We start from the raw sequence: 14,058 nt of genomic DNA, 5'->3' as shown, positions 1-14,058 counted from the left end.
TTGACAATAAGTTAAGGGGGCGTATTGTCCTACCTATAAATGGCTTATAATTCGTGCTAAGGTAAACTTGTGTGCTAAACGTCGATGGAATATTTAACATGACGCCTCTGCTTCTTTTAAAACCAGACTCTAGAGAAATGTTTGTACAGAATCTTCTACAAAAGATGCCCTTTTTCGAATTAGACTGTAAGTATACGAAACTTTATCAACTTCGCACGATTCATTATTCAGCTAGTACAAAGAAGGCACGTATTAATACTTGTCACCAACTCATTACAACCAATGAAACCTTGAAGAATAAAAATTACAATTACCATTTTAATACCGCTTGCACTGCGTCATGTATTACTAATATTCTCATTAATGGTTCTTCACGTAACGCCTAAACCACAAAATATTTATTGTTTTTGTGCTACAAATAGACACAGCGTAAAGCTGAATGGGTTACGATTCGTGTTCACGACAGTGAACAGTGTTGGACCGTTAAGTCTGTCCTTCAGTCTTCTGGCTGATTAATTAAACATAGTGTGTATCGTAGGTACAGTACAGACCTATCGCCTGTAATTCTGCTAAAAATACTTAAATACTAGTGCCAGTTTTGAATATACTTCGACCCTGACACGTTCAAAACTACATATTTTATTAGAAGTGTCAAGGGTAGTGTAGCTTAATTTAACTACATATATTTTGCTTGTACACTGGACACTGTAGTTTATCAACATCTAGGCCTGAAATAGATTTAAATCAATCTTATCCCAAAGCCAATTTCCTAAGCTAGATGTCACCTAAACAATCCCTAGATAAGAATATCGGCCCATGAGCAATGAATCATGGGGATAAAGACGGAAGAGCAATAAATCAGCGTAGATAAAGTGCTCCAGTTTGTAGCTATTAGGTTATCGGTTGTTAAGCAAAACTTATGACTCGTTAAGACGAGAAAGCTAACGCAATTGGAAAGCTCTGGGCTTACTAAAATATGAATTAGACTGTTCAGTAAACGTTTAGTATATTTCTCAATGGATAAATGCAATTGCACGAATATTCCAGAAGAACAGAGGAAATCCCAGTAAAGTATCCGGGATAGTCTAGACAGGCAGGCGCCGATACCGTCAGCTATAAATAATCCGAACGTCTCCGACCTACTCTATAAAAGTGCTATACTGTAAAGCATTATCTAGAAATATAGAGTCATATTTGGCTGAACTCCAGATCTAACCACTATTTAAAAATGATCAAGAACTTCCCCAAAATTTGGTAGCTCAATTAAAGTTATCTTGGCAAGCTCGTTCGGTGACAAAGACCTGCAAATTTACGTAAAATTTTAGCCATTAGTAGCCCTTCACAATCTGGTTGCTCCACAAGTATTCTCTAAAACAGTGTCAACTAGCGAGTATACATGACATATCTATGATCTCAGCCTTTACGTATTGTACTGCGCAAAAACATGTTTTGCTATGTTGTTTAGACTTCAGTAACGCGATTAATTTCAACCGCCTTCTTTCAACTCAAGTTCTTATTTATTGTCAATTGATTAAGTTTATTTTAAAATAAGGTCTTGCTTGATAGGTTAAAAAAAGAAACCATTCCATGAAACTTTAAATACAGACAAAACGAACCTAAACGTATTTTTAATTATTATACGAAGAAATACTGGAAGTTCATAATTAATTCAATTTCCTCAGTAACAGTTTCGTGCAACAACTAACCAATTACCAACTAAAAACTTTACCAATGAATCGAAGTCCGAGGAAATTTCGTAACAACATTCACAACACAACAGTAATAAAAATTGGCTGACTAAGTAGTGTTTCTTAATAATATCAAGTGGCGCCGCTGACAGCAAAAAAGCTGGTCAAGTGATTGACGAGCGCTCCGAGAGAGGTAATTTAAAATAATGAACATTAAATTACGTCAAAAGATGTAGCCCCAGACCCATACAAAGCCACGTGAAATGCATCCCGTCACAAACAATAAGGCCTATCCGTCCACATGGTTATGGTAACGATAGCTAAGCAAAAACGGGATATCCTGTCATATCTTTAGCAACATAGATTTAGATGGAGGACATAGTCCCGTAACTAGTATTACGCGATATCCTCAACCAAACGATGATATAACGAGAGCAAGCAATTATTCATTATTTGCGGCATAGTGGAGGCGTGTTACCTCCGTTTGCGATTAAGCATACATCTCAATTTCATAATAAAAATATCATGTAAGACAAGCCGCTGAGTGTCGATTGATTACCGAGACATGTTTGGCTCGGTCTGATACGCTTGAGAAGCATCGCTATCGAGGCGAAATTGAATCCATGGTTCAAGGCAGCACCTGGACAGGTTGATTTATAGCGAAGCGACGACAAAAACAATACATTGAAGGATTAAATGTTGAATACAAAATAAGGAAAATATCAGCAGCCTCGAACATACGAGTACCTACTTGGATGCAAGACGATGATATGTCTATTCGCTATGCAAGGAAATCACGCAAAGTGCAGGTCACACCTGCTCCGCAGTTTCGCCACGGTTGACCGACAACAATGCTAGCTAGGTAATTGAGCAATTCTGTCTCGAAGAGCACATCTCCGATAAGGATAAGAGACAGGATGTTGACAGGGCAGGTACTTCATTTACCTTAACACAAGCTGACATGTTATCGTCGCAAACACATGGGACGTGACCAGCGCACCGAAAATGGGACAAGCGAAATGAGGAAGATTCTTGGAAATATCAAACTACTATGATGGGAATAACAAGGCAACTACAGTAATAAGAATGTTAGTATTCAGCAAGATATCTTGACATAAATCATTATTATTATGGTAGAACATGTATGTTACTTTTCTAGCTTGGATCGCTGTAGTATAACAAATACTGCGAACTAATTAACATTGATTATACACATACTCATATTGTATCTTTAGTATTTTAGTCCGTTAAGGTTCTACATACCTATGTGCCCTTGAATTGTACTTAGAAACATTTTTATCGCACTGCATGTTACTAATGTTCTAATGACCAATAACAACTTTGATTGAATGGTAAGGTACAGCTCGTTTCATTAGGCGAGGGAAATGACGTGTCACACGCTATGGAACAGAAAATGATAAAGAAAACAATATTATTATGTAACTATTAACAAGGTTGTCCTGTAATAGATATACTGAACACGATGAATAGAATACACAGCATTTTGCAGGTTTTCGCTTTGAATTAGTTTAACAAAAGAGGAGCATGACAACTGATATTTTTTTGTAGAATGAGAAGTAATTTATAAACTAAAAACACGTAACGAACATGATATTAACATATCCTTTTTCCTGTCCTGAAACAATTGAATAATTTAGACAATAAAGTCATCGTAGAACTAGGTTGGTGCTGTTGAACAGGGTTACAGCGACAACGATCCGTAGATATGATTTGTATGTGGCCCCGACGAGGCCAGGATGCAAGTATGGTTTGCGATGTGGCATGTCAACTAGTTAACCAAACAAGGTTAAGTGCGTGCGACACTGCAATAGTAAAATCATTAAGTGACTAACAAGTATAAGTGCATCGGACCAGCGGTCATGGTAAACGTCTAACAATAAAAGCACGCTTGGGAAAATTTATGCCCACCACCAACATTGATTTAATAAATGGTAACGCATGCATTATAATGCGTGTGTTTGCATTTGCATTATTTTTGTCGCAGCAAAAAACAAAATTACTTAGCTAGTCACAGTCAACAAAATAACTGAGCAAGAAACAGTTGCTCGAGTTAAAAATGCAAATTGTTTAAGAAGTTTTCTAGCCAGTATTTCACAGCTACACAGGGAGGTCGCAAGGGCAAACACTGGGGGGAGTTGGAGGGAGGCGTACTACACGGACACGCCTTTAAACCCCACTGTTAATGCCCAAAAATATTTCAGCTATTACGCAATGACATTAACTACGTTCTATCATGTAACTAGAGCTAAGGATACTCATTAGGCAAATGATCGCCTCAAAATTCTAGACTAAGTATCTCATTACCTGACGCCTGCTGAAAATCATCCCCTTAAGTATGAATAAAATATTTTTAGTACAAAACCAGACTATCGTCTAAATCACGACCAGAATGTACATATTGCCATCATATATTCAAAACATTAAACAATTACATATTTAAGATACAACATTAGATTGGAATTTTGAAGTTTATAAGAAAGCTTCTGCTAATGGAATCAGAAGAAAACAAATAATACAAGATATTATAAATGATTCACTTAAACAAGACAAGGATCCTAGAGAAATCGAGAAAGTTGACAACAATTTGAGAGTCATATCAGTAATAAAGACGTCTATAAACGGCGACAACAAGCATGCAAATGTTAACATTAGCACTATTTTTGGAGTTGAATCTCTAAATTTGTGCAAAAGCCTCAATATGCCACCAGAACCTACGTGTAAGAACAGTAGTTATAATAACAGCTACGTGACAACTAATCCATGAGATCATGTTCAAGTCACGAGCCTGTTTCAATCTGAATATGAAAAGCACATTGTTTTGACTGTAACGTTGTATTCCTGACACTTGTTTGGATTCTAAAATCCACGTCTAGACGTCACTGTTACCACAAATTCGATAATGTTTGTATACAAAGAATCGATGAAGGAGCTGGAATTGTTCGAATGCTTACCTTTCTTTTAGAATTATGTATTTCAATTCTAGATTCAAGTTTGTTGATGCGTTTTCGGGAGACTATACAAGGATTTGCAGTTTCAATGGTTTTTTTCTAATTGATTGGAGATAGCGTGTCTGATTAACCTTCCAATTCAAAACAATCATAGCAAAATGTGTGTACGTCGATACTGAAAAGCCATGAACCAAAAGGGTCTTCAACTACTTGAACCACAATTCTGAATAGTTAGGCTACTTATTATGCTTCTGCTTTAATATTTATTTTCTTGCACTTAGCACCTTCTCATTAGCGTGCGGACAGTTCACGATTCTAACATAACAACTTACGAGCGTACAAGGAATTTGAAATTGCATAAAATTAATGCGCACATCGCATCGTTAAAATATTTACATGGATCATAGACTTAATTAAAATTGCTTATTATCAGCCAAAACCGTTTAAGGCATTTATGAGGAGTGCCATTTTGATATCAAGTTAAAAATAATATTGTATGAGCCTGAAACTTAATACGTGGATGGTATCACTGATTCAGTTTCCTATCATCAAACAGGTTGTTATTAAAAATAATAACAAAAATATACCACAATTTGTGAATCAAAATGTCAATATAAAACTGGTTTTATGGGAATATTATGTAAGTTGCCGAACTTTTAGCCTATGTTCGCCTAGCTCTAACCATGGTAAGGTAACTGAAGACTAGACTCACCCGAAAAGCTAATTTTCGTTTCAACGGGCATCTTCGTTCCACAATGCTCTATAAAATCTTGAAGAAATCAGGGTGTCCTATGTGGAACACGGGAGAGAAGCGATAGCGATTGTAAGTTTGGCGATCCTGCGCGTTGCAGATGCGCGGCCGTGGTGTTCACACGCGTCGGGGTCGGTCGTCGAGCGTGCACTGTCGGCCGGCGCCAGCCTACGCCGCGCGCCGCCCGCCGCCCTCGCTCATACCTATCTCTACGTTACATTGTTTTTGTTTTCCCGGCGCGCACCCGCCACCCCTAGGCCCGGACGGACGCGTTAAATACTAAATTCATAACATTACCTTTGCTATTCCGGGTAATTGTAGCGGCTAAGTAATGCTTGGAACTGGTTGGATTAATCCTTATAGGAAAGGAATGGAGACGGAAAGTATTGATCGAATAAAATTTTATCAGGTATGCCTGTTTCGCACATCTTAAGGTCATGTTTAAAAAACAGGAAAACACGTGTAATTGTTACTTTTCGAGGTTTTCCTGCACAGGATTTTTTCTACTCAATTCGTACTTATTTTAGGGAGGCTGGTATTTAAGCAGTTTAGAACCTAAGATATTTTTGTAATAAAATATTTTGGCTTTCTCTTCTTGATTCATACAGGACACTTCAGTCTCATTTAGAATTTTCTGTACGTCTCGCGTCTGCTCTATGAAGTGTTGGGAACCTAGTTCAAAATTAATTTTAAAACGATATCTACTACATTAAATGTTGGACCCGTTAAAATGTATATTGCTTAGTACTTACTCATTTTAATCTACTGCTGGCTAAAAAGGAAAAACGTGAATGTGTTCTTTATTTTCTTTGTAGAGCAAAGTAGCACTTATCTGTTACTCATTTACTTCATCCACATATGGACATGGGCAAATGTAATAAAAGGAACAATGAAATTATTTGTCTTTTCTATAAATAGTGATAAGATAGGTAACGTGCGTATCACTAAGGTACGATAAGACGTGCGTGCTGCGAATTCTTACTCATCGCCCATCGGCTACGCACTAGAACAGGGATACACTATACAAACAGAGTGTCACTTGACATCTTTGTTACATTCTCCTCTAATAGATTACAGCCACTAAGAAATTGAAGGGGATAGATGTGACGATCCTATTAAACTTAACGGCCATCGTGCCAGTAATGTACATGAAGGTTGAACGAGCCACGATTTCTAATAGGTCAAAGAAAGCGAGCGACTGGAGGTCAAATGCTTCACTCATGTCACCGCATCCTCATGCTTAGGCTTTTGTGGTTGCAAGACACCTGCCTGAAGAGACAATTGATTGTGACTACTCAGTAAACAACCAGCCTTTCACTTCACTAGCCTGTAAGTAACCTAACATTAAAATAATTTACATTCGAAGTTAGACAAAACGGAGGAACCATAAAATAAGAATTATGGTACGGTCATGTTTTAGAACGGTCAGTAAGCTTATGCAACACCAAGTAGACAATAAAGTTCCTTTCACCATAGTTTGACTGAGAATTCCAATCATACAGTACTCTATAATTGGTTATGGTTTTTTTTTCCATATCCAACTAATAATATCTGGTAGATTTTATCCGAGAGTAATAAAAATTGCAGCAATCTGAAACGTGAATGACCGCTTGTGAGTCGCAGGAAGGTCAATTTATTGCAAAAACAAAATTGATATTTATAAAAGGAAGTTAGCGATTTATCCCACGTCCCGCAGGCACGAACTGACGTGAGACGGCGCTGACTCAGGCTTTAGGAGGCCGAGCGATTCGCCCCTTGAGGCACGCCGGAACTTTTGCGTTATCTGCGCAAACTTAGCAACGTCTTTCGACACACTTTGACATGTCATGAAATTTTTATCTTTGTCAGTTTATGGCGCCTAATAAATATGATTTGATCACCGCATTCGTGTTTTATGAGATTGTGTATATTTATTACGCTAATAAAGGGTTTCGATCGCTTGCTTGCATATCGTGTACGACAAATTTAATGGGCTAAACCAGACATTTTTCTAGACGTTCAATGAACTGCATGGTTACAACATAACGTTTTAATGTTAACTCGCCAACTAATGAACGCACGATATCTGACAAAAACAGAAAACACGATAAAAACTATCGAATGACGTATGAAACTAATGTACATATAATTCAAAATGTGCACTTGCGTTCAGCGCGAAATATTTAACAGAGCCGAAGTATTATGTATGAGTGAAGTAAGACAGTAAATATTGTGTGGTTAATTATTGACTTTAAACAGAGGGCTTTGACCGATAGATTGGAATCCAAACAATCCGCAAGCTATGGCTCATGGACCGAGTTTACAGCGGAAGGCACGTAGCACTCGTGTTCCTTGCCCTGTGAGGATTAATTTATAACCCGTTGTTGAACTACGTCGGCATAACTAACTGCAAAAAGGAAGCCGACTGCTAAAGAGATGGTAAACATCACGTACCGCATATAGTTTGTCTTCAAAATAATTTATTGTCCCACAAATAAAGTCTGCCCTAGATTAAACACAAGCAGTGCATAATTTCTAGATCCTTGATAAAGTTCCATATGCAAAGCCTTTCTGGAAATCTAGAGTTAATTAATAGTTTCTCATCGTACAGACAGTGTCTGAGAATTTATTGGCAGGCGCCAATGAAAAGTTTAAAGTGTCGCATTACCGTGGGACTGTTTGTACATTAAATTAGTTTTGGCAAGTCGTGCATTGAAGTATAACCTCCGTCGGTATCCTGTTCCAAGTCGCGTACGAGAACCTTGAGTAAAAAACACGTGTAAATATCATGAGGATAAGAAGAGTATTTTGCTGTTTTTAATACACGGTATTAAATGTTTTGCTTATTACAAAATTAAATCGACTGTACTTAAATGAAGTAGTGTATCGTGTAAGACCATCATCATAACAAGAAACCGTGTTTGAACGTTTGTGAACTTTTATAAATATTGTACAAATACGCAGGGGGGAATTCCCAGCTTTCCTGGTAAACGCGCACACCTGCACCTCGGTGCACGTCTGTAGCAGACTTAATTACAGGATTACATGGCATTCATGTAATCTCTTTACAAAATGTTAATAAGTTACAGCAGTCGGATGAAGCTACACAATACCTACATTTTGAAACAATGACATGACATGTAACACAATATTCTAAAATCTATCTTGTTTGTTCATTCTCATGAAAATTCTATTACAGCCGCCGCGCCGTCGACAAAAACAATGAAATTATGCGCATTTAGATATCTATGTCTAAGCTACTGTAGGTAATCTGAATATGGTTATTTTGTGACGATTTTCCACACGTGCGCCTGAGCATCGCTGACGACGCGACGCCGGCCGGCAGACCGGAACACTTTCCAGTAATGGTTTCAACATACTCGAGTTACAGGAATATCAGATCACCTGCGGGCAACACCCGGCTTGGTGAAACACCAGGATGTTGCCAACTCTTACGCAGAATCGGCAGAATTAGCTTACACTAGTTAAATAACGGCCAGTATCGATTGCATACAATTGTGAAATGCTGACACTTGGCTGTGATATAATTTAGCTCTTGATGCATATAATCACCAACATAAAATAAAGCATATAGCAGTTCTTGAAGAGAGAGTTCTCTTAGTTCTATTTCAAAATCAAAAATTACCAGTTCGTCATGGCAAGTAAATCAATTAACTTTCTCAGTTTTGCGCATGTAGGCACTCAATTCTACAATGAATATTATGTAGGATTGAGTATGATATCACTGGCGGACATGAATAATGCAACGACGACCTTGAATTGCTAAGATCAACTAATGTCACAATTTTCTATGCTACGTACTTTGAACGAGAATATTTAATACTCTTTCTGACGCAAAACATGGCGTGAAAACTCTCAAGGTTCAGAGTTATCTATTGAGGCCATACTCTTGTGGTTTTCTTAAGGTAACTGGGATTACTGAACACATTCATTTCCAAACGATGTAACCTCAGGAGAAAATATTTCCTTCCACTTAATTGATTTGTAATGCTGACGCGACCTGACGTTATTACAGTAATATTTCCCGGTAAGTATAGTTCAGTTGCGAAACACCTACTTATTCAGTTGTTCTCACTAAAATTAAGCAATCGCAACAAATTATGTCACTGTCATCACGAGATCATTGTTATTTCACTGCAATATCAGCATCATCAGCATTGTGATCAAAACAAGTTCATTTAATTGCTGAATATTCTATTTTCGTAATTAAGTTATCATTGTTGTAATAAAGTACATTGTTATTGAGGTGATTAAGTTGACAATGCGAGAACATTCTGAGCTGACCCTGTGGATCAGCTAGTACTTTATTATAATTAGTATTAATTACATCTCTAACTGGAACTTTATCTTCATTTACATCGTAATGGATTCCAAAAATCTATCTTGCTTGTTTAGCGATAACTGTGGAATGAAGAGCTGGTGTGTGCCGTTTGACAGATTTCGAAAGACGATAAACCAATTCAGGAAAGTTATTTGTGCAACATCATAAACCAAAGTTTATAGATAGCACTTAATCGCAATTGTATTGCAATACCAAAGTGTAATAATATCCATGATGTCCTAAGTGCATATAATGCTGACATTTTGTGGAAATGTCAGACTAAACGTTCCAATCCTAGAATGTTTACTCTCAAGGTGGACAGCTTGCAGATTCAATATTGTTTTGATTGCAGGCACGCACCGCAGCCGAAGACCGTTCAATAGATAGATAATGGATAATTTAATAATAAACCAACTAACGATCTTGAAGTTCGATTGGCTATGCGTGCCGGTTTGCAAGGAATGTAAATAAATAAAGCAGTATGAAACATGATGGAATATAAGTCGGTCGGTTACGATCAAAGCGGTCGGTTTATGGAACTTGATTACGACATCCTTACGGATGCTAATAATCGTTACGGATAATAAGCGGCGCCTAATGATGGCTAAATAAGACCGCCTGTATTGGCTATTGGCATGCTAACGCAACGTAACAATACCAAAATCTATTAGGTTTGGGTTTTCCTTAGGATCATAAGGAAAATTGTACAGACATATCTAAAATTTGATCGTGAATATAATTCAGTAGGTACGTCGCGTTTTAGAAAAATTACTCTGATTTAAGATTTAGTTTAGATTTATTGCTTGGAACAAGTTCTTTAATATTAAAGGTTGTGCTAAGAATGTAAATCGCCTGTCACAGTCACAGTAAGAGCTTGGTTAAATAACCAAGTCATAAACAGACGAAGTTTTACGTAGATAAAAGTATTTCCATCACGCATTTTCTGTAACCGACGTAGTGACGTGAATAGGGGCTTCGGCATCCAGTTGTCAGTCAGGCCATTTGATTGATGCGCCACCTTGAACAATAGGTCGCCTTTGGAAAGCATTACTTTTGAAGAAAGTGGGATCGTCCACTTCATTAACTTAGGCCAAAATATCAGCGTCCCGGAGTTATCTCCCAAGCGAATACGAGTTTATTTTGAACCTGTCAAGATTAGATAGTAGGTAAGTAGGTACCGAAGTTAACTGAAACGTATAACACTTTTATTTTTATAAACATTTACGAGCAAGTTTAATGTGATAAGCCGAATAAAATGTAAAATCTAGAATATACGAGATGTGAAGTATTTATTGAACTATAAATAACCTTGTTTACGTATGTATGGCGTTGTTACTTCTACAATGAGATCTACTTTCCGAAGTAGTGGAGTGGGAAGACTTTAAACGGTACAAAGAGCGGCATCAAATGGATTATCACTTGTTGAAGCCATTTACGATGTTAACGGTCAAAAGGCTGCGACAGTGCATACGTAATGATTGGCAATTGGCAAAGAGTGCATCGTTAAAGACTATTGCAATCGTTAACCCTATTGCAACTTGCTTGGCATAATAATAGGCTGATGCACTTTCAGGTCGGCTCTACACAAAGCATTCCCTTGGGTCTTTCCGAGTGGTAAAATTCGATCGTGCAGCTGAAAGCAACTTTGAGCGCGTTTTTTATTTTCCTTGACAATATGCATTTGATTTTTATAAGTAGGTACCTAATTTATTATTTTGTTAATTGGAAATCTAAATAGGCAATTAAAATTGCAAATTGGCAACTCGTAAGTCTGTCGTTCCAGCGCTGCGGGTGACGAATAAGGTCACATAGGTACCGAGATTGAAGCTAGAAAGGAACTGCTTGGGCAAAACGAATTTTATCTTTAACTTTGCTTCTAACCTTCGCGTGATATATTCCATCCTTTAAACTAGACACGACGAATAAATTAATGCTAATGAACTTAAACACCCGTCAAATTGTACATATTTAAAATAAGTATAATCTTCTAAGGTTTTTGAGATTGATTAATCCTGTTATCACGTTTATTGTATAAGTAGATCTCTCTTAACCGTTTCTCGTTTTGGAGTATGGTAACAAAGCACCAAATGAATAGCGGTGGAAGCGCGGCGCAAGCGCACGTCACTCCGCGGTGAAAGTGAACTGCGCGGACAATGGAAGACGAATTGTAAGACCTAAACAAACAAAACATGGAAATGCTATTCTCCTCCACTATGCTATAACACTCGTTAACTATTCAGCTGATGAAACTATCCTTGACACGTACATTAATAAAAAGGAAATTGCTCAGCACTTAATTATTGTTTTTGTGCACTCGTCGTTTACAGGCAATTTAAGAATTACTTTACCTGTCTGTAACGCATTGCTCATCGCAATTTCATCGAAATCGATTTTATGGCAGTTTTAATCAGGTAGTATCTCATTAAGAACAATAACAATTAGTTTTTACACGGCCCAATGCAATGGTGTAAAACAGTAATTGTTTTGCCAACTTCCTGTTAGTCTAACTGCAGTAAAAGTAACCGTTGCAAAAGGTCCACCGTAAGTGTGTTTAACAGTTAACTGTGAAGGTCATAATCAAAACCGGTAATGCTATAACAGGAATAGTTTTTTGCCGATCTCTATTTGGAATTGTAGTTTCGGCAGCGCCGTAAAAACAATAAACACCGGCCGTTTACTTTTGAAAACTGGATCAGACATTTTTTTTCTGAGTACTGACACATGACTAACGGCAAAGCAGTTACTTTAACAAGTGTGTCACGGTTAGTGTTGAAATGTGAAAGTTTAAGTGTTTTGTTAACTTTTACTCGGTTGTTTGGTTTTTTAAGTAGTTAAAACATGATGGTGTTACCATGTAACAGCAACTACCGCTAGTTGGAAGTACCTAAGAGAAATGATTTTCTTTTCCCATTATAGGTACATAGATATCGAGCTGATATAAGATGATTATGGGAAATTATATAAATAAAATTCTTAGTTAAATACCGGTTTTTTCACACGCGTTGTTTTTAAATCCAAGAATTCGAAACAGGTAGGTACAGTCAACGTCAGGTCAGTGGTAACAGTTTTATAGGAAAATCGTACTTATTACTATTGAGTTAAGGCGCATGACAGTTACCACTGATGTGCGGTCTACCGTACTTAATTGATAATATAATCCTGTATAGTTAAGTAGTAACCGGAACTGAGCTTGATAGCATTGAGTAATACTGGTAATACTGCGTCATTTGCAATTTTGCTTACGTTCCAATTGATTACCTTCAACTGAGCACTATTCGAGTGCATTTTTTAATTAACCTTTTCAATTGTCATCACGACACAATCATTACCTATGTAATTGCTCAATCTAATCCAATGTTTATTCGAGAATAAACTTCTAACGACATTCTGCTTTTATCGCGGATTTAAAGAAATTGGGTTTAGTTGTACAGAGCTCAGGTAAGGTCGTGTTATGGATTCTAATCTAGCTATAGGGTCCTTTTTGAACTTCTGTAAGCATAAAAGGAAACAGCATTGGGTATCAATAAAATTAACTGTAAACGTAGTGAGGCATCCAAGGAAATTTTATGTTCGCGAATTTTGCAAGGTGATAAAATTGTAACCGGAACAGTATTCCGGTCTCGTCTTTCTAAAAAGCTTATTCATGCACCTTGAAGTGAAAACGGTGATTACTGCTACAAATCCACTGACGACGATTGGTGGCGCGGAGTCACGAGCCGTCGCCAATCGTCCATCGGACATAACACCGGTGAAACTCAACAACGGCATTATCATAGCATAGCATGAGAAAAAATACTAAACAATATACATTTTCACTTTCAACCAAACCATTTACTAAATGATTTATTTAAAATTCATTTTTAATTTGCATTTAAATACTTCAAACAACTTAATTTATTAATTAATAGAATCGTTGTTGATGAGTCGATTTATTTTAATTCGAGTCGTTAATCGATAGCGCGTCACGGATGCTAAACAACTATTGGGATTGGAATACTGGTTTGTGTTCATTTGTTCAAGGCCGACATTTTCGATGTCTCTTCACGATAATCCGATGATACTGGAATAACTGAGGTCATTTTGCATCTCATCGATATAATAAGCGATGACGACCTAACGCAGCACGTTATTCGACTGAACAATGAGCCGCGAACTTTCGCTATCGTGTAGCAATTTTATTTCACTATTCGTCTGATTATTATGCTATTGATAATGACCATAAAAATAACATACTGGCAAAGTATAATCAATGGATAGGTTATAATCAGATAAAGTCGTTTATCTTTTGAATGATATCACTGTAAAATGATGTAAGTAAACAAATTGCAA

At 37.2% G+C, this 14,058-nt stretch overlaps 1 protein-coding gene across 17 annotated transcripts in view; it reads right to left on the bottom strand.

Moving 5' to 3' along the window:
* Positions 1–14,058, bottom strand: part of LOC110372605 (CAP-Gly domain-containing linker protein 1) — a 41,665-nt gene that overhangs the window by 25,851 nt on the left and 1,756 nt on the right. For 2 of the 17 annotated variants that reach the window (XM_021329438.3, XM_021329440.3), the window contains exon 1: positions 5,370–5,604. The exons of 14 other annotated variants lie outside the window; for them this stretch is intronic. In XM_021329438.3, the coding sequence (XP_021185113.3) occupies positions 5,370–5,400 (31 nt within the window). In that variant the 5' untranslated portion in view covers positions 5,401–5,604. Of the gene's footprint in view, positions 1–5,369; positions 5,605–14,058 lie in introns of those variants that run through there. One more of the 17 variants, XM_021329441.3, reaches the window with a different exon arrangement.

Source organism: Helicoverpa armigera, chromosome 9, assembly GCF_030705265.1.
Source record: "Helicoverpa armigera isolate CAAS_96S chromosome 9, ASM3070526v1, whole genome shotgun sequence".
NCBI classification, from domain to species: Eukaryota; Metazoa; Arthropoda; class Insecta; order Lepidoptera; family Noctuidae; genus Helicoverpa; species Helicoverpa armigera.
This window is presented reverse-complemented; position numbering and strand designations above follow the sequence as displayed.